Below are 18381 nucleotides of genomic sequence, written 5' to 3' on the forward strand. Positions count from 1 at the left end.
AATCCAGAGGCAGAAACTACAATCCCCAGCGTGCCTTGCGCCTCCCTTAATGGCTTGCCAGAAGCTTTGATGACTGCCTATCTCTTGTCTTTATTTAATTAAACTGGGAGAGGTGCGTCTCTCCAAAGGCGGAACCTGCTAGCAAGGGAGAAGAGAAAGCAAGCAAAAACTTAAGGATCGCATTAAACTCGCCCGCCTCATATTAATTACTGCTTTTTAACCTGGGAGAAAAAAAAAAGGGGGGGAGGGAAAAAAAAACAAGCAACGAAAAGAAGAAGTGTGGGAAAAAAAAAATAGAAGAGAAATCACGATGATGCCAGTAAGTCTTATTTTCAATTTGCAAGGGGGAATTGGCTTGTTCCGCTTTTCTTCTTCTGGGAATCCGTACGAAATTAAAAAAAATTGTGATCACAAATATCCTTTTTGATATATATTTTTTTTAAAAAAACTGGACCGATTAGGAATCGGTCGATCCTTTTTTTAAATCTTGTACAACTTCTTCGCCCAGTTTTGCCTTAAATGTAGCAATATGTAAACGTAAAGCCCATTGATTTCAATCTTTTCTAACGCTGCTGTCGTTTGATTTGGAGCTGTGGATTCTTTGCCTTAAGTCAATGTTTTGTTTCGCTGTTACTTTGTCTTAGAAATTGTTGCAAAACAGAGTTGATAGGCTTCCAGGATGGTGGTGACAGTTTCAAACTTCTCCCTGATCTCTTGAAGTTGTTGTTGTTGTTGTTTAAAAAAAAAATATGTTTGTTATACAGCCACTTCCATTAACAAAGTGAGATACAAAATGTAAGGCAAAGTGCTGAAGGGAAACTCAGAATGGCGCACAAAAGTGGAAACCTATAAACTTCTTAAGAGTTTATATATTCAGATATTAGACTGGGGGGGAAAGATCTGGAGGCTGGTAGCAGCCTTTTCCAAACCAACTTTCTTCATCAAAAGACAAAATTTCGGGGGGTAAGCCAGAGGGAATATTTAGTTTGTATAAAAAACGTTAGAAAGAGATATAAGATTCCACGAGAGAGATATAGAAGAGTGACCAAAAAGTCAATAAACGATGGAATTTTTAAAAGGGGCAAGAGATGATGGATAGAGACAAAATACCTCTCAATATGGTGACTGTGTTAAAAAAAAAAAGAAAAGAAAAAAGTAGAAAGTATAGATTGGGAAAATAGTAGTACACATATCGATAGATAATAGAATTTACTCTAATCATAAGCAAATTAAGGTTAGAAGGTGGAAGGTCCATGATTAGGCAACCTAATTGTATTATTATTATTAACAGTGTTGTAAGAAGTACTTTGAAACATATAACTTTTAAGGACTAGAAATTTAGGGGACTTGGAGATATAATCCTGGGACTGATTAAACTTTGTTAATAATTGGCCTTATTGGTGTTTCTAGATAATTGGGATATTGGAATTATCGTGGAATATTGAGTGATTTTCAAAATATTAAAATATTAGTGACTCAGCAGGGGACAACAAATACACTGTATGAAGAAATAACTAGAATAGAATAAAATAGAATAGAATAGAATAGAATAGAATAGAATAGAATAGAATAGAAAATACAGAACAGGTTACAGAATAGAATAGAATAGAATAGAATAGAATAGAATAGAATAGAATAGAATAGAATAGAATAGAGTAGAATAGAATAGAATAGAATAGAATAGAATAGAATAGAAAAGAAAATACAGAACAGGTTACAGAATAGAATAGAATAGAATAGAATAGAATAGAATAGAATAGAATAGAATAGAATAGAAAAGAAAATACAGAACAGGTTACAGAATAGAATAGAATAGAATAGAATAGAATAGAATAGAATAGAATAGAATAGAATAGAATAGAGAAAATGGAATGGAAGACTAGATTAGACTAGACTAGACTAGACTAGACTAGACTAGACTAGACTAGAATGGAACAGAACGCAATGGAACGCAATGGAACGGAACAGAACAGAACAGAACAGAACAGAACAGAATAACAGAGTTGGAAGGGACTTTGGAGGTCTTCTAGTCCAACCCCCTGCTTAGGCAGGATATTGTTATCGGTGTCTAAATATATTTCTGAAGAAAGTGACAAAGAACCATAAAGAGAGAATGGTATTGTTTAAAGACAAAGATGTGAATGTAGAAGGACCCCAACAAATTGTGTGTGTGGGGGGGGAGAAAGATGAGTACAAATTGGGAAAATAGTATTATACACGCTGGATTATAAAAGAATTTATTATAATTATAAGGTGCCTGTTAAGGTGAGAAGTTGGAAGATTAGGATTATGTATATTGAATTGTATTATTACTGTTGGCGTTGTTTAAAAAGTATAGTGACCCAGTCAATACACTGTCCACAAAATATGTGTACAGCTGTTAAAGAAAAACTACAAATAAAACATATTTTTTAAAAATGGGGAGAGCTTATGGGTTTGGTCCTGATGAAAGCCGATCGCCTTAATAGAATGTGTCCGTTGGAGAAACCGGCTATCAGGTTCCTGAAGCTTTGAATCATGTTCAAAACAGCTGTCTTCCTATAATGTCAACCCATACTGGTTCTCTGTGAGCCGGAGTCCCACGTCTTCGGTTCTCGAGCAGGATTGCAAAAACTTCCGAAGGCGAATTACACACCGTGTCCTTCTTCCCTTGCTCAACAACCGAAGGGGGGAAAACTGAGGACTCACATTACCGCAAACAACTGCTTGTCGGGCAGAAACTTTCTGAGGTTGTTCGGCAAGGAACTTCCTGCCACAAACGCAGTTGTGTTAGTCGGTCTGGGGCAGGGGTAAAATGCTCCCGGTTTGGACCGAATCACCTGATCCGGTAGTGATGGAGGCGGGTGGTTCGGAGAACCGGTAGCAAAAATCCCTGCCCCGCCCCCCGCTGGTGCCAAACTGAGCCACGCAATCATCAGAGGCTTTTTTTTTTAATTTTAAAAGCATTTTTTCTACAACCTCTTCGGCCGAAAAAATGCTTTTAAAAGTAACAAAAAAAGCCTCTGATGATCGCGCGGCTCAGCTGGGATCGTCAAAGGCTTTTAAAAGCATTTTTAAAAATGCTTTTAAAAGCCTCTGACGATCCCAGCTGAGTTGCCTGATCGGTAGAGGCTTTTTTTCTTTTAAAAGCCTCTGACGATCCCAGCTGAGTTGCCTGATCGGCAGAGGCTTTTTTTCTTTTAAAAGCCTCTGACGATCCCAGCTGAGTTGCCTGATCAGCAGAGGCTTTTTTTCTTTTAAAAGCCTCTGACAATCCAAGCTGAGTTGCCTGATGAGCAGAGGCTTTAAAAGCCTCTGACGATCCCAGCTGAGTTGCCTGATCAGCAGAGGCTTTTTTTCTTTTAAAAGCCTCTGACAATCCAAGCTGAGTTGCCTGATGAGCAGAGGCTTTAAAAGCCTCTGACGATCCAAGCTGAGTTGCGTGATTGGCAGAGGCCTTTTTTTCTTTTAAAAGCCTCTGACGATCCAAGCTGAGTTGCCTGATCGGCAGAGGCTTTTTTTTCTTTTAAAAGCCTCTGACGATCCAAGCTGAGTTGCCTGATCGGCAGAGGCTTTTAAAAGAAAAAAAAGCCTCTGACGATCAGGCAACTCAGCTGGGATCATCAGAGGCTTTTAAAAGCATTTTTTCCAACCTCTTTGCCAAAGAAAAAAATGGTTTTAAAAGTAAAAAAAAAAAAAATTAGCCACACCCACCCAGTCACATTAACCTCCACACACACCAAGCCACGCCCACAGAACCGGTAGTAACAAATTTTAGATTTCACCACTGGTCTGGGGGGGAAAAAAGGTGTAAAAGTGAACAGGACAGGGGTTTCCATTCGGGCCGCAAAAGTGGCAGGTGAGTGTGCCCGCACTGCTACACTTAACCTGAGCAGCCTGTGAATGCGCAAAGCTCCATTTGTGTGAGTAGGGGGCACGCGTGCCATCTCCTCGCACTCTCCCCTTCCCCTCCGCCGGTCCACAAAGCCAGAAGGTTGGGAAATGTTGGAATAGAAAAATAAGGCAGGCTGAAAGTGACGGTTAGCGAAAATAAGAGGTGGAAACCCCATTTTGGGTAGGTGGTCTATCCTTAATCAGGGGCAGGGGGAGATCACATTCAGGGAGGCGGATGGCTTTACTTTTTTTTTTTTTTGGCTTGGCGAACTTGCCAGAAATATCTGTTTAAGCAACTGGGTTCAAAATAAGAGCCTCAAAATAAGAACTTGGTAGTACAGTGGTCTAAGGCACCCTGTTATTAAGCTGGTTATTAAGACCAGCTGCCTGCATTTACTGCAGGTTCGAATCCCGCCAAGGCTCAAGGTTGACTCAGCCTTCCATCCTTTCTAAGGTAGGTAAATTGAGGACCCAGATTGTGGGGGCAATAAGCTGACTTTGTATAAATATACAAAAGGATGAAGGCTATTGCTTAGCACATTGTAAGCTGCCCTGAGTCTCCGGACAAGGGCGGCATATAAATCAAATTTAAAAAAAAACAAAACCCTCAGTCTATATTTTGCTTCTCCAGAACTGCTTGGAAAAAATTTGCAGCACATGAAAATGCAGTCTATAAAGGAGAATGTTTGCAGCTCAGGGTTGAAATGAGGGGTCCCTGGTGCTGTCTCTGAGCTGGGTTGTTTGCTTGCAGACGTTTCATGACCCAGCTAAGTAACATCATCAGTGCTAGTAGGGTTTGTGGAGAGGGAGGAGGAGGAGCCACGACTGTGGGGTCCTTGGTGCTCTCTGAGTTTGTTGATTTCCTTGCAGACGTTTCATGGCCCAACTAGGGTACATCATCAATGCTAGTAGGGAGTAGGGTTTGTGGAGAGGAGGAGGAGGATTGTGGGGTCGTTGGTGCTCTCCTAGCTGGGTTGTTTTCATGCAGACGTTTCATGACCCAACTAAGTAACATCATCAGTGTTAGTAGGGAGTGGGGTTTGCTCTCGATTTATATTCTAGTGTTTTGCCCTGTCAGAGCTGGTGGGGGCGGTTTAGGTGGTTCTTTGATTGGATGATGAGAACACTGATAATGCTACCTAGTTGGGTCATGAAATGTCTGCAAGGAAACAACTCCTACTCAGAGAACACCAAGGACCCTTGAAAGATGCAGTGTATCCAGGCGTGATTGTGTGTATGCGTCGGTTACCCCCCTTCTAGTTTCGGGATTTGCATAAGTTTTCTTAAACTTCCTCCTACAGGAGTGGTTACATAAAGAGCCATCTGATTCAAGAGTCACCACTTCCATCCAGAAATCTCCCTTGCAGATTGGGAAACCGTCTGCTGTTGTTGTTGTTGGCTGACGTGGGTATATTTTTTTTTCTGCCCCACTTGTGCTCACTCTTACCACACCTAGGCAAATCCAGTCTCGCCTACACACCTTGCCAAACCTCGGCGAACTCCAGATAACAAGAAGCACGAATGCCAGGGTTGGGAGACAACGGCTTCCAAGTGTTTTCTTGGATCGAGGCACGGAAGAGTGCCAGCCGAGAACAAACCGGACCATGGAGAGATGGTCCTCGCCTTATGACCACAATCGAGCCCAACCTTTCCGTTGCTAAGCGAGACATTTCTGAAAGGAGTTGAAGGCCCTGTTTTACGGCTCTTCCTTGCCACAATTAAAGTGAAGTAAAGTGAATCCCTTTAGTCACATGGTAAAGGAAATTGGGCTTCCCCGTTGACTTTTGCTTGTCGGAAGGTTGCCAAAGAGATCATGTGAACACCCCCCCCCCCCGGGATGCTGCGACTGTCATAAATATGAAGTCAGTCCTGGAAGCCATCTTTTGCATTGGGCCTTCAGGCCTGCCATATTTAGTGCTGTGGGAAACTGGGAGGGGGGATTGTATGGAGCTGGGGAGATATGTAGTCAAAATAACATTCCTTTCTCAGAGAGTCAAGGAAATCTTGCCCTGCACCTGGAGGGCTGGAACTGGGAGGCATCTCCAGTTGGGACAATGTTTGGATTGGACCACGTGATGGACATGTGGGTGTTGGGCAGGGACCTGGACTTTCATTTGGGTGGGGAAAACCTGGAAGCTTTCAGATTCGGGTTTTCCCAGATGTGCCAATCTAATAAAATGGAACTTTGAGGAACTTCGAGCCTCGGAGTCTTCTTTTGTTGGGGGTGTTGCTTGGAACCCTGATATATGAATCAGTTGCCAAGCGTCTGAATTATGTTCACTTGTGACTGTGGGGCTTCGTAAGTCTGAAAACCGGTCATAAGTCCCCTTTTTCCCCATTGTCACCGGAGATGCCAGATTCACTGAACGACCTGCGTTACTAGCTGAACTGCAGGTGATTGACTTAACCACTCTGGCTGTAAAACGGGGCAAAACTGTCTCACGTAGCAGCAGAAAAATTCCGGGCTCAATGAAAGTCGTAAGTCGAGGACTTCCAGGATTGAGCTGTTGTGAGTTCCTCTTCGAAAGGGATCAACCTGCAAACACGGAGATTTGGGGAATGGAAAAAAAAAGCAGGAACAATTGTTGTGGGAAACCTTTTGGATGAGAAGCCAATATTGCCAACATTTAAAGTTTATAGTTCCACATTTGTCCCTAGCGGTTGGTTTATTTTCTTACTATGTGTTGTAATTAGGGCGGCTTGGATAGCCTTTCTGACAGAAGGAGGAATTTGGTTCCAGGCACAAGGGTGCAATTGAGAAGCCGAAATTCCTGGAGGCTAATGCTTTGCGGAAAGACTAGGTGTCTTTACAACTCTGATGGGAAGGAAAAGCAAGAGGCATCAATTAGGTGGAGTAAGATGACGGATAATCATGGGTTACCCGTAAAGAGAAATAGCTCACATGGTCAAAAATGACCATAGACAGAATTGGCCTATTGTTTCATACTAACAGGCATGGCAAGAGATTATATGTGGACTGTCTCCAATTGCCTACTAATTGTTCCCTTCCACCTGGTTTTATCGAGTATTAATTTCTGAAAAAAACACGCATCTTTTCTTAATTATTTAGAACAGAACAGAACCGAATAGAATAGAATTATGGAATGGAATGGAATGGAATGGAATGGAATGGAATGGAATGGAATAGAATAGAATAGAATAGAATAGAATAGAATAGAATAGAATAGAATAGAATAGTGTACAGTACAGTACAGTACAGTACAGTACAATACAATACAATACGATTTAGAGTAGAGTAGAGTAGATAGAATATGAATTAGAGTAGAGTAGAGTAGAGTAGAGTACAATACAATACAATACAATACAATACAATACAATACAATACAATACAATACAATACAATACAATACAATACAATATGAAGTGGAATAGAATAGGATAGAATAGAATAGAATAGAATAGAATAGAATATGAAAGTGTAGAGTAGAGTACGAATTAGAGTACAGTACAGTTGAGTACAATACAATACAATACAATACAAAAAATAGACTGGACTGGACTGGACTGGAGTGGACTGGACTAGAATAGAATAGAATAGAATAGAATAGAATAGAATAGAATAGAATAGAATAGAATAGAATAGAATAGAATAGAAATAAGAATTGAATGGATTGGACTGGACTGGACTAGAATGGAATGGAATGGAGATCACATGGAGATGGAGTATTAGATGGACACCTGGAGTATTACAGTCCACATCTAACGGCACCGTCCATTGCAATCAAATGTCTAGCCATAAGAGGCATACTTATGTTTTAATTGTATTTGTTTTCTTTTGCCTCCCCCTTCCCCAAATCTCCTACAGATGCATTTCTTTTTCTCAGACCAAGTGATTCTCCTGTTTGACTTCTGGGATGTCCACAGTGCAGGAGGTAAGCAAACGAACCTATCTAAGGAAAACAGAAGCTGCCCAACCAAAGAACGATCTTCCAAAACTGGAGAGATTATATGAAATCTGAACTTTAGCAATGGGGAGGGCTGTTAGGAGCAAGTTGCCCTCTTGACATGGCAGCTCAGATTTCCTTCAAACACTTGATTGGAGAGTGTTTTTCCCAGAATCAAAAAGTGAACTTGAAAGAGCCACTCTAGCTGCAAGATCCATAGCAACTGCTTTAGGCGCAATTCAACTGTGCTTGGTGGAATGCTAAGAGCAGGGGTAGCCTTCAAAAATTTAAGCAAGGGGTTCTCCGCCCGGTTGCTGGGTGGGCGTGGCCTAGTCGGCCTCCTGCACCACAAGAGGGACTGTTTTTGCCCTCCCCGGGCTCCAGAGGCTTTTCTTGAGCCTCTGGGAGGGCGAAAACAGCCTCCAAAGGCTCTCTGGAGGCCAGAAACAGGCCCGTTTCCAGCCTTCCCGAACTTCCAGTAGGGCTGTTTTTCGCCGTCCCCGAGCCTTCACGCCCGCCGTGTACTTACCTGCATCCAAAACAGTCCGTGTGGGGACTTCTGGGAGGGGTGGGGCTGGGTGGGCGTGGCCAGCCAGGAGTGGGATTTGGGGGTTCTCCGAAATGCACAGAATCTTAGCTAGAGGTTCTCCCGAACCCCTGCGAACCCCCAGCAACCCCGCCCTTGGCTAAGAGTTCTTTTAAGTGTCGCAAAAGATAACAGAGAAGAACAGCTATTTATATATTTGCAAGGATTTGTTTAAAGTATGATGGGTGGGTGTTAATCCATTCAGGCGTGTCCAACCCTTGGTGATTCTGTGGGCCGAGTTTCTCTCCACCTCTTCTGATCTTGCACAGCTTCTTTGAGTTGTTCGGCGCTCTAGCTGGTGTCGTCTTTGATGGTGTCCAGCCGCCATATTCTTCGTCGGCCTGGTTTCCTTTCACCACTAAATTCTTCCAACCATAATTGCTTTCTCCAGCGAACTCCCTCGCACGATGCATCTGAAGTAGACGAGAGGCAGTTTTGTGATTTTTGCCTTTCAGCCGCACGTCATGTGCTCCAGGACTTTTGCTCTCCAAAGATTATGCAGGAACCTTCTCCAGCACCACAGCTTTCAAGCGAACTGATTTTCTTCTGGTCTTGCTTTTTTTTTTTTTTTTAAGGTCCAACTTTCGCAATTATAGGTAGATTATCCAATAAACCAGGTTTTTTTTTTTTGCAACGGCAAACCAGAAATCATGACATAAACGAGGACATGCAAGAATTGGCTATGTTTCATCTTGTCAGGGGTGACTTGATAACAGTGTTTCAACATTTGAGGAGCTGACACAAAGAAGAGGGGGTCAACCTATTCTCCAAAGCATCAGAAGCAACGGATGGAAACTAATCAAGGAGAGAAGCAACCTAGAACTAGAACAACTTGGGTGCTCCAACACTGGTGACTTTTTAAAAAGAGACTGGACAGCCATTTGTCTGAATTGGTATACGGTCTCCTGCTTGATTAGGGGGTTGGACTAGAAGATCTCCAAGGTCCCTTCCAACTCTGTTATTCTGTTACGACCAGCTAGGCTGGGTATCAGCAACCCGTAGCTCCAGAGCCGGATGCGGCTCTTTGGGCCCTCTCAAACTGCCCGAAGAGCTGCTGATCCAGTTCTACAGAGGAACTATTGAGTCTGTCATCTGCACCTCCGTAACTGTCTGGTTTGGTTCTGCAACCCAACAAGACAGACGCGGACTTTAGAGCAGGGGTGAAATCCAGCAGGTTCTGACAGGTTCTGGAGAACCGGTAGCGGAAATTATAAGTAGTTTGGAGAACCGGCAAATACCACCGCTGGCTGGGCCCAGAGTGGGGTGGGAATGGAGATTTTGCAGTATCCTTCCCCCAGGAGTGGGGAGGGAATGGGGATTTTGCAGGATCCTTGCCCCAAGAGTGGGGAGGGAATGGAGATTTTGCAATATCCTTCCCCCAGGAGTGGCGTAGAATGGGGATTTTGCAATATTCTTCCCCTGAGGGAGGAGGGAATGGGGATTTTGCAGTATCCTTCCCCTGGAGTGGGGAGGGAATGGAGATTTTGCAGTATCCTTCCCCTGGAGTGGGGAGGGAATGGAGATTTTGCAGTATCCTTCCCCCTGGAGTGGGGAGGGAATGGAGATTTTGCAGTATCCTTCCCCCTGGAGCGGGGTGGGAATGGGGATTTTGCAGTATCCTTCCCCCAGGAGTGGGGAGGGAATGGGGATTTTACAGTATCCTTCCCCCTGGAGTGGGGAGGGAATGGGGATTTTGCAGTATCCTTCCCCTGGAGCGGGGTGGGAATGGGGATTTTGCACTATCCTTCCCCCAAGAGCGGGGAGGGAATGGGGATTTTGCAGTATCCTTCCCCTGCCATGCCCACCAAGCCACGCCCACAGAACCGGTAGTAAAAAAAAAATATTGAATTTCACCACTGCCTGGCAGCCGAATCAGATTGCTTCCAAAATAAAAGAAGGCAAGCGTCGGTAAATCCTGACATTTCCCGTCCTTGATCTTTCCCTTCGTGTTGGCTTTGGCAAGACCTGATCTGGTGAGGCTGGTTGATCAAGGAACAAGGAGTAACCGCCGGCTTTTGATGAAGGCATCCAGATAAACAGAGACAAGTGAACGATTTTATTACTCAACTCTGGCCTGGCAAGGCAGCACTTTTCAGCATTGTGTGAAAAACACTTTTGTTTTGTTTCTTTCTCCCCCAGGAGAGAAGCAAGGAGCAAATCCAGGGAGCTAAGACAAGTTGTCCAACCCCCTGGAAAGAAACCCAATTCCCCGACTTAATTGCACCCTTGGCTCCCGAGCGAACAAAAGTTGGAGGTGGCTGATTTTCACACCCACGTCTTTGCTGCACACAGATGGGCCAGCCAAAGTGCAAAGCATCGACCCACTAGATTTTCCAGAATTATAACTTCCGGTAGATTAGATTAGATTAGAATTCTTTCTTGGCCGAGTGTGATTGGACACACAAGAAATTTGTCTTTGGAGCATAAGCACTCAGTGTGCATAAGAAGACAAGATTTGAATGAACCAAGAAGCAATTATAATTTAGCATTTCAAACAGAAAAGATGGAATATGGAATGGAATGGAATAGAAATAATAGAAAGAGAATAGAATAGAATTAGAATTAGAATTGGAATAGAATAGAATAGAATAGAATAGAATAGAATAGAATAGAATACCTGGAAACTTTTGGATTCGGGTTTTCCCAGATGTGCCAATATGACAGCTCTAATAAAATGGAACTTTTGAGGAACTTCAAGCCTCAGAGTCTTCTTTCGTTGGGAGTGTTACTTAGAACCCTGACAAATGGATCAGGTACTACCTCTTGGGTAGAATAGAATAGAATAGAATAGAATAGAATAGAATAGAATAGAATAGAATTTTTTATTGGCCAAGTGTGATTGGACTCAGAAGGAATTTGTCTTTGGTCCATATGATTTCAGTGTACGTAAAAAGAAAAGATACATTCATCAAGAATCATAAGGCACAACACTTAATGATAGTCATAGGGTACAAATAAGCAATCGAATCATACTAGGAAACAGCCAATATAAATCGTAAGGATACAAGCCACAAGGTTACAGTCATTACAGTCATAAGTGGGAGGAGATGGGCGATAGAAACGATGAGAAGATTAATAGTAATGCAGACTTAGTGAATAGTTTGACAGTGTTGAGGGGATTATTTGTTTAGCAGAGTGATGGCATTCAGGAAAAAACTGTCCTTGTGTCTAGTTGTTCTGGTGTGCAGTGCTCTGTAGCGACATTTTGAGGGTAGGAGTTGAAACAATTTATGTCCAGGATGCGAGGGGTCTGTAGATATTTCCCCAGCCCTCTTTTTGACTCGTGCAGGATACAGGGCCTCAGCGGAAGGCAGGTTGGTAGTAATAGCTTTTTTTCTGCAATTCTAATTATCCTCTGAAGCAGTGGTGAAATTCAAATCTTTTTACTACCGGTTCTGTGGGCGTGGCTTGGTTGGCATGGCAGGGGAATGTGAATGCTCCAACACTGGAGGTTTCTAAGAAGAGTTTGGAGAACATTTGTCTGAAATGACATAGGTTCTCCTGCCGGAGCAGGGAGGCTGGACTAGAAGACCTCCAAGGTCCCTTGCAACTCTTTGTTATTCTGTATTCTGTTCTCCTTTACGGGCCCCTAACTCTTGTTTCTGCTTTGTTTTAACAGGGATGGTACTCTCCGTGTTCATCATCATGCTACTCACCGTGTTATACGAAGGCATCAAAGTTGGCAAGGCAAAACTGATCCGACACTCACAGATGGCCGTGGCCCCTAGCATCAGTCAGGAAAACCTCAGAGAAGGGATCTCCCTGAACTCGGAAGTGGGGTCAACCACCAGTTCCCTAAAGAAGTAAGGAAAAAAAACTGTGTGTGCATGTGTTGTGTGTTATAAACCCCCTCCCCAGTGGTGAAATCCAATTTTTTTAACTACCGGTTTTGTGGGCGTGGCTTGGTGGGCGTGGTTTGGCAGGTATGTCAGGTGTGTCAGGGGAAGGATACTGCAAAATCCCCATTCCCTCCCCACTCTTGGGGGGAAGGATATTGCAAAATCTCCATTCCCACCCCACTCTAGGAGGAAGGATACTGCAAAATCCCCATTCCCTCCCCACTCCTGGGGAAGGATATTGCAAAATCCCCATTCCCTCCCCACTCCTGGGGGGAAGGATATTGCAAAATCCCCATTCCCAGCCCCTCCAGGGGGAAGAATACTACAAAATCCCCATTCTCTCCCCACTCCAGGGGGAAGGATATTGCAAAATCCCCATTCCCTCCCCACTCCAGGTGGAAGGATATTGCAAAATCTCCATTCCCACTCCACTCTGGGGCCAGCCAGAGGTGGTATTTGCTGGTTCTCCGAACTACTCAACATTTCCGCTACCAGTTCTCCAGAACCTGCTGGATTTCACCCCTGCCCCTTTCCCTTTCCAGTGACAGCTGGCGCATAATTTTTGAAACGGCAATGCCCGTTTCACAAAGGGCACCTTTGTTTTAAGGCCACCGAGAGCTGTGCACCGTTTATGCTAACTCTCAATCCCGCAAAACACAGCTTCCTATTTATAGCATTCACGTTCTCAAAAAAATTAAAACTTTTTCAGCAAAGCTGGCCGGTTTTTATTGTACTTTTTTTTTTTCCCCCGAAGAGGAATAGTTAAACATTCTCCAGCTGTGGGTGTGTGGCCGAGTCAAAAATTCCTTCGTTTGAAAGAAGAAGAAAAAAAAAGCTATTCGGACCAGATAAGAATCATATAAAACGTGTGGAATCTTATTCAACTGAAGTTTGATTCCCGATTATATACGGACATGTCGATACAGGTTGACTTTAGTTTTAGCGAGAGCAAGGAAATATTTCCTGTTCTCTCCTGCCAGGTTGCTTTTTCAACTTTCATGTTTAGGTCTCAGATTTCCCAAAAATCTCTCGTGCATTAAGCAAGCCCTCCGCTTGTATTGTTTTTTAAAAGGCCACTTGCTGAGACTCTTATTTAGAGAGGGCCTTGGGCAACGTCATCAGTGCTAGAAGGGAGTGGGATTTGCTGGGGGAGGGAGGAGGAGGAGGAGGAGGAGTAGGAGAAGGAAGAGGAGGAGGAGGAGAACTGTGGGGTCCTTAGTGCCCTCTGAACTTGGTGGTTTTATTGCAGATGTTTCATGACCCAACTACGGAACTTCATCAGTGCTAGAAGGGAATGGGGTTTGCTGGGAGGAGGAGGAGGAGGAGGAGGAGGAGGAGGAGGAGGAGGAGGAGGAGGAGGAGGAGAACTGTGTGGTCCTTAGTGCTCTCTGAACTTGGTGGTTTTATTGCAGATGTTTCATGACCCAACTACGGAACTTCATCAGTGCTAGAAGGGAGTGGGATTTGCTGGGGGAGGGAGGGAGGGAGGAGGAGGAAGAAGAAGAGGAGGAGGAGGAGAACTGTGGGGTCCTTACTGCTCTCTGAACTTGGCAGTTTTATTGCAGATGTTTCATTACCCAATTACGGAACTTCATCAGTGCTAGAAAAGAATGGGGTTTGCTGAGAGGAGGAGGAGGAGGAGGAGGAGGAGGAGGAGGAGGAGGAGGAGAAAGAAGAGGGGTTCCTTGGTGCTCTCTGAGCTTGATGGTTTTCTTGCAGACGTTTCATTAACAAAGTGGGCAACTTCCTCAGCGCTAGAAGGGAGTGGCCTTAATAGGAGAAATAAGAGCAAACCCCACTCTCTTCTAGCCCTGATGAGGTTACCTAGTTTGGTAACAAAACGTCTGCAAGAAAACCACCAAGCTCAAAGAGCCCCAAGGACCCCTCATTTCAACCCTGAGCTAGAATTATTCTCCTTTAATGGTACTCTATTTAGAAAAAAAAAAAATCTTTTGGAAACAATGGTCCTTCACAGTGCTGCCTGTTGAAGTCCCATTATTTCCATTAGGTGAACCCCAGGTGAGGCACCTACAGCAGCTTCCAACTCCTGTGTTCCAAGTTTTGTCCGGGGGGTGGGAGGGGATGTACAAGCTGGACCACAGCCACGCCAAACAACGTTTCAGCATCTTCCGTCTTTTGAGCTGTTGTTTATCAAAGCACCTTTGTATTAACAGAGCCAATGCTGCCAAGGAAGAGATTAGGAGGTTGATGTAACCATCAGCCCGGCTGAGATGGCTCGCCTGGCATGTTGTTGACCAAAAACCAAGAGCCCGTGAAAGCATCTCTCGTGAACCGTACCATGCCACTGAAGTAGGGTGGGTGGTGAGGAGAGAGTAGCTCTCGTGATTAACCAGAACGTGCGGATGAGCAGAAGGGAGAGACAGCCATAGACGGTGCAACGTTTTCTGGAGTGTGACTTGTTCTGTAGCCCGAAAAGAATCACCCGTGGGCAAGGACAGTGGCTTTAAGGGTTTCCAAAGAGGCAACCAAGTTTAGAGTAACGGTTGGTGCAGATGATAAGACTACAGCTAGGAGGAATAGCAACAGCCGTAGCACTTAGACTTATATACCGCTTCACAGTGCTTTACAGATCCTCTCTAAGCAGTTTACAGAGTCAGCCTGTTGCCCCCAACAATCTGGGTCCTCATTTTACCCACCTCGGAAGGATGGAAGGCCGAGTCAACCTTGAGCCAGTCGGGATTGAACTGCTGGCAGTGGGCAGATTCAGCCTTCAATACTGCATTCTAACCATTGCACTACATGGGAGGGAGGGAGGGAGGGAGGGAGGGAGGGAGGGAAGGAAGGAAGGAAGGAAGGAAGGAAGGAAGGAAGGAAGGAAGGAATAGCACTTAGACTTATATACCATTTCACAGTGCTTTACAGCCCTCTCTAAGCGGTTTACAGAGTCAGCCTCTTGCCCCAACGATCTGAGTCCTCATTTTACCCACCTCGGAAGGATGGAAGGCCGCGTCAACCTTGAGACAGTCAGGATCGAACTCCTGGCAATCAGCAGAATTAGCCTGCAATGCTGAGTTCTAACCACTGTGCCACCACGGAAGAGAAGGACAAGGGGTGATATGATAGCAGTCTTCCAATGTTCGAGGGGCTGTCACAGAGAGGAGGGGGTCGACCTATTCTCTAAAGCACCTTGAGAGAAGGGCAAGAAGCAATGGGTGGAAAGTTTTTAAAGAAAGATCCAACATAGAATTAAGGAGAAATTTCCCGACAGTGTGAACAATTAACCAGTGGAACCTTCAGAGGTTGTGAGTGCTTCATCATTGGAGGTTTTCAAGATGAGATTGGACAACCATTTGCCCAGAATAGTATATGTTCTCCTACTTAAGCAGGGGGTTGGACTTGAGGACCTCAAAAATCTCTTCCAACCCTATTATTTTTTATTCGATTTACTAAAAGGCCTAGTTGGTAGAAACTCTAAACAAGGAACCTCATTAAGTTAAACACTCTTTAGTTTGCATTTGGGAAGAATGGAAGTCAGAACAGAGGGAAGCTAGAGGGTAGAACTTCTTTTCAAACGATTTATTTGCCTTCTGAAGAATAAATCTTTTTTCCTTCTTTTCTTTTCACTAGGCGTCTTTCGTGGCACCTAGCGGAGACCTTCCTCCACGTGGTCCAGGTGTTTTTGGGTTACCTGGTGATGCTGGCCGTCATGACTTACAACACATGGATTTTCCTGGGAGTGATTGCGGGTTCGGCCATCGGATACTTCCTGGCGTATCCGCTGCTATGCCTCAGATAGCAGCGTGGTAGCTTCTCGTAGAGACAGCTCAAAACTGAAAATCGGGCCGATTTTGCAACTGGAATGGATTCTACTGGGACAAGTCCTCTCCAGGAGAGATCTGAGGTTCTCGCCGGGCTTCATTTGATCTCTCGTCTTGGCCGACACTTCTAATACTCTAAAATAGCCATTGTGCTTCCAATTCCAAATAATTTTTTCCCTAAGTGCCTTAACACGGACTTTTCTCACGTCCAGAAAGTTAACTTCAAGGAGAGTGTCCCTCTACTCCCATCTAGAGGTAAAGGGCACAATATGGTTGTCCTTAAAGATTGCCTTCAAACCCTACAGAATGTGTTTGGGATGGGATAGCTCCAGGGGTGAAATCCAGCAGGTTCTGGAGAACTGGTAGTGGAAATTTTGAGCAGTTCGGAGAACCGGCAAATACCACCTGTGGCCGACCCCTGAGTGGGGAGGGAATGGAGATTTTGCAGTATCCTTCCCCTGGAGTGGGGTGGGAATGGAGATTTTGCAATATCCTTCCCCTGCCACGCCCACCACGCCCACAGAACCGGTAGTGAAAAAAATTGGATTTCACCCCTGGATAGCTCTGATCAATTTATCTTTGGTCACTGTTAAATCTCACCCACTTAATTTTGATTTGCTTGGAAAATAAAGCCGCCAGCAGAAATGTAGAAAGTGGGGAGGAAGGGGAAAATGTTGCCCCCAAAACCTTAAAGAGAGTAATTGGGATATATATCCTATTATCTACTTAAAGAGTACAATAAGCTTTCAAAGCATAGTTGGAAAAATTCCTTCGTCAACACCACGATCTGAAGCACTTTAACAAATCTGGTCTGTTTCTATTCTCAATGCTTATTCTGCTTTTTTAACTCCGGTTCTCCCAGATGTTTTCATGAAGCCAACCATTCTGTCAAAGCAATGGGCAATTAAGATTATTCATCAAAGAATCTTTATTTCACAGACTGGGTCACTAATCTAGGAATTCAGGGCCCAGAAAGAACCATCACGATCGCTGTATAGATGTTTTGTTTTTTTTTTAAGTACAGGAAAGTTGACATACGACCACAATGGAGCTCAAAATTTCTGTGGCTAAGGGTGACGTTCGTTGAGTTTTGCCCCCCGTCCCCGTTTTGCGACTTCTCTTGCCACCGTGGTTAAGTGAATCCCTGCCATTAATCAGTCAGTAACCTGGTGAATCTGGGTTTCCCCTTGACTTGGCTGGTCAGAAGGTCGCAAAATGGGATCACAGCAACGGTCATAAATACGAACCGGTTGCCAAGCGTCTGAATTTTGATCACATGGTTACGAGGAGGCTGTTAAGCGTGAAAAATGGCCGTAAGTCCCTTTTCCCGGTGCCGTTGTGACCATTTGTCTGGAATAATGTAGGTTCTTCTGTTTGAGCAGGGGGTTGGACTAGGAGACCTCTAAGGTCCCTTCCAACTCTATCATTCTGTATTAAGAGACGAACAACTTAATAGCGTGGTGAACAAAGATCTGCCATTTTAATTTACTTTTAATTTACTTGGATAGTTTTAAACCAGTTACCTTCTCCCTGTAAAGAATGCTGCGAAGGAAACGAGAGGTCATTTGCCTTTACAAATTCTGTGTGTTTTTAAGTTGTCGGCACCCATTGTAAAAGTGTTGAACATTCCTTTCTGGGGAATGAAAGATTCCAAGGAATTCCAGACGATGTCATTTTGCTTCTAGACCATGATTATTTTGGATGAAAAATCACATACAGAAAAAACGTTTAGGTCATCCCCTGAATCGTAGACTCTGGAAGATAAACGCAGAATCCCTTGGAATGAAATTTTGCACATCTCTAGCACCTACTAAAACTATGTTAAAAATGAAGCGATTGCAAAATGTATTTTTTAAAAAGTCCAATAAATGTGTTACTAATTCTCTACCGATGCTTTTTCATTGAGTTGGTTAATAGTTTTAAATTAGTAGGTTTATCACGTCTTCATGTATGTGTGTCTAATCATGCTACAACTCCCCCCACCCCCCCCGTGCAGTTTAATTACCCTGTCTGGCAAGACCAGGCAAAGTTGATAAAATTGGTTAACACAATCAGACTAGCATTTTCCGCCTCAAGTTCAAAAACTCCCATCTCTTGAAAAATGAAGGAGGAGCTAGGCCTGCCCCATATATATATATATTTATATATATATAAAGGCTGTATGTATGTATGTATGTATGTATGTTCCAGCATAACTCTGGAAGGCCCTGAGCAATTTCAACCAAACTTGGTACACAGATGACTTACTATCTGGAAACAAATACTGTGGGGGTAAGATACCCCTAGAAGTGTGTGTGTGTGTGTGTGTTCCAGCATAACTCTGGAAGGCCTCGAGCAATTTCAACCAAACTTGGTACACAGATGACTTACTATCTGGAAACAAATTCTGTGGGGGTATG

At 43.9% G+C, this 18381-nt stretch overlaps 1 protein-coding gene across 1 annotated transcript; it reads left to right on the forward strand.

Annotated features, from left to right (window-relative positions):
- Positions 1-64: 64 nt before the first annotated feature.
- Positions 65-17867, forward strand: SLC31A2 (solute carrier family 31 member 2). Its single transcript, XM_070955610.1, has 4 exons — positions 65-319; positions 7700-7766; positions 11984-12167; positions 15792-17867. Exons 1-4 carry the CDS (start codon positions 311-313, stop codon positions 15958-15960), a joined length of 429 nt encoding a protein of 142 aa, XP_070811711.1. The 5' UTR covers positions 65-310; the 3' UTR covers positions 15961-17867.
- The last annotated feature ends 514 nt before the right edge of the window (positions 17868-18381 follow it).

This window comes from Pituophis catenifer, unplaced genomic scaffold, assembly GCF_029215685.1.
Source record: "Pituophis catenifer annectens isolate HBS135680 unplaced genomic scaffold, rPitCat1.0.hap2 SCAF_17, whole genome shotgun sequence".
NCBI classification, from domain to species: Eukaryota; Metazoa; Chordata; class Lepidosauria; order Squamata; family Colubridae; genus Pituophis; species Pituophis catenifer.

Coding starts and splice junctions, on each gene's coding strand:
- SLC31A2 (XM_070955610.1), top strand. Junction 7,767..11,983: donor GGATGTCCACAGTGCAGGAG/GTAAGCAAACGA, acceptor TTGTTTTAACAG/GGATGGTACTCTCCGTGTTC. Junction 12,168..15,791: donor ACCACCAGTTCCCTAAAGAA/GTAAGGAAAAAA, acceptor TCTTTTCACTAG/GCGTCTTTCGTGGCACCTAG.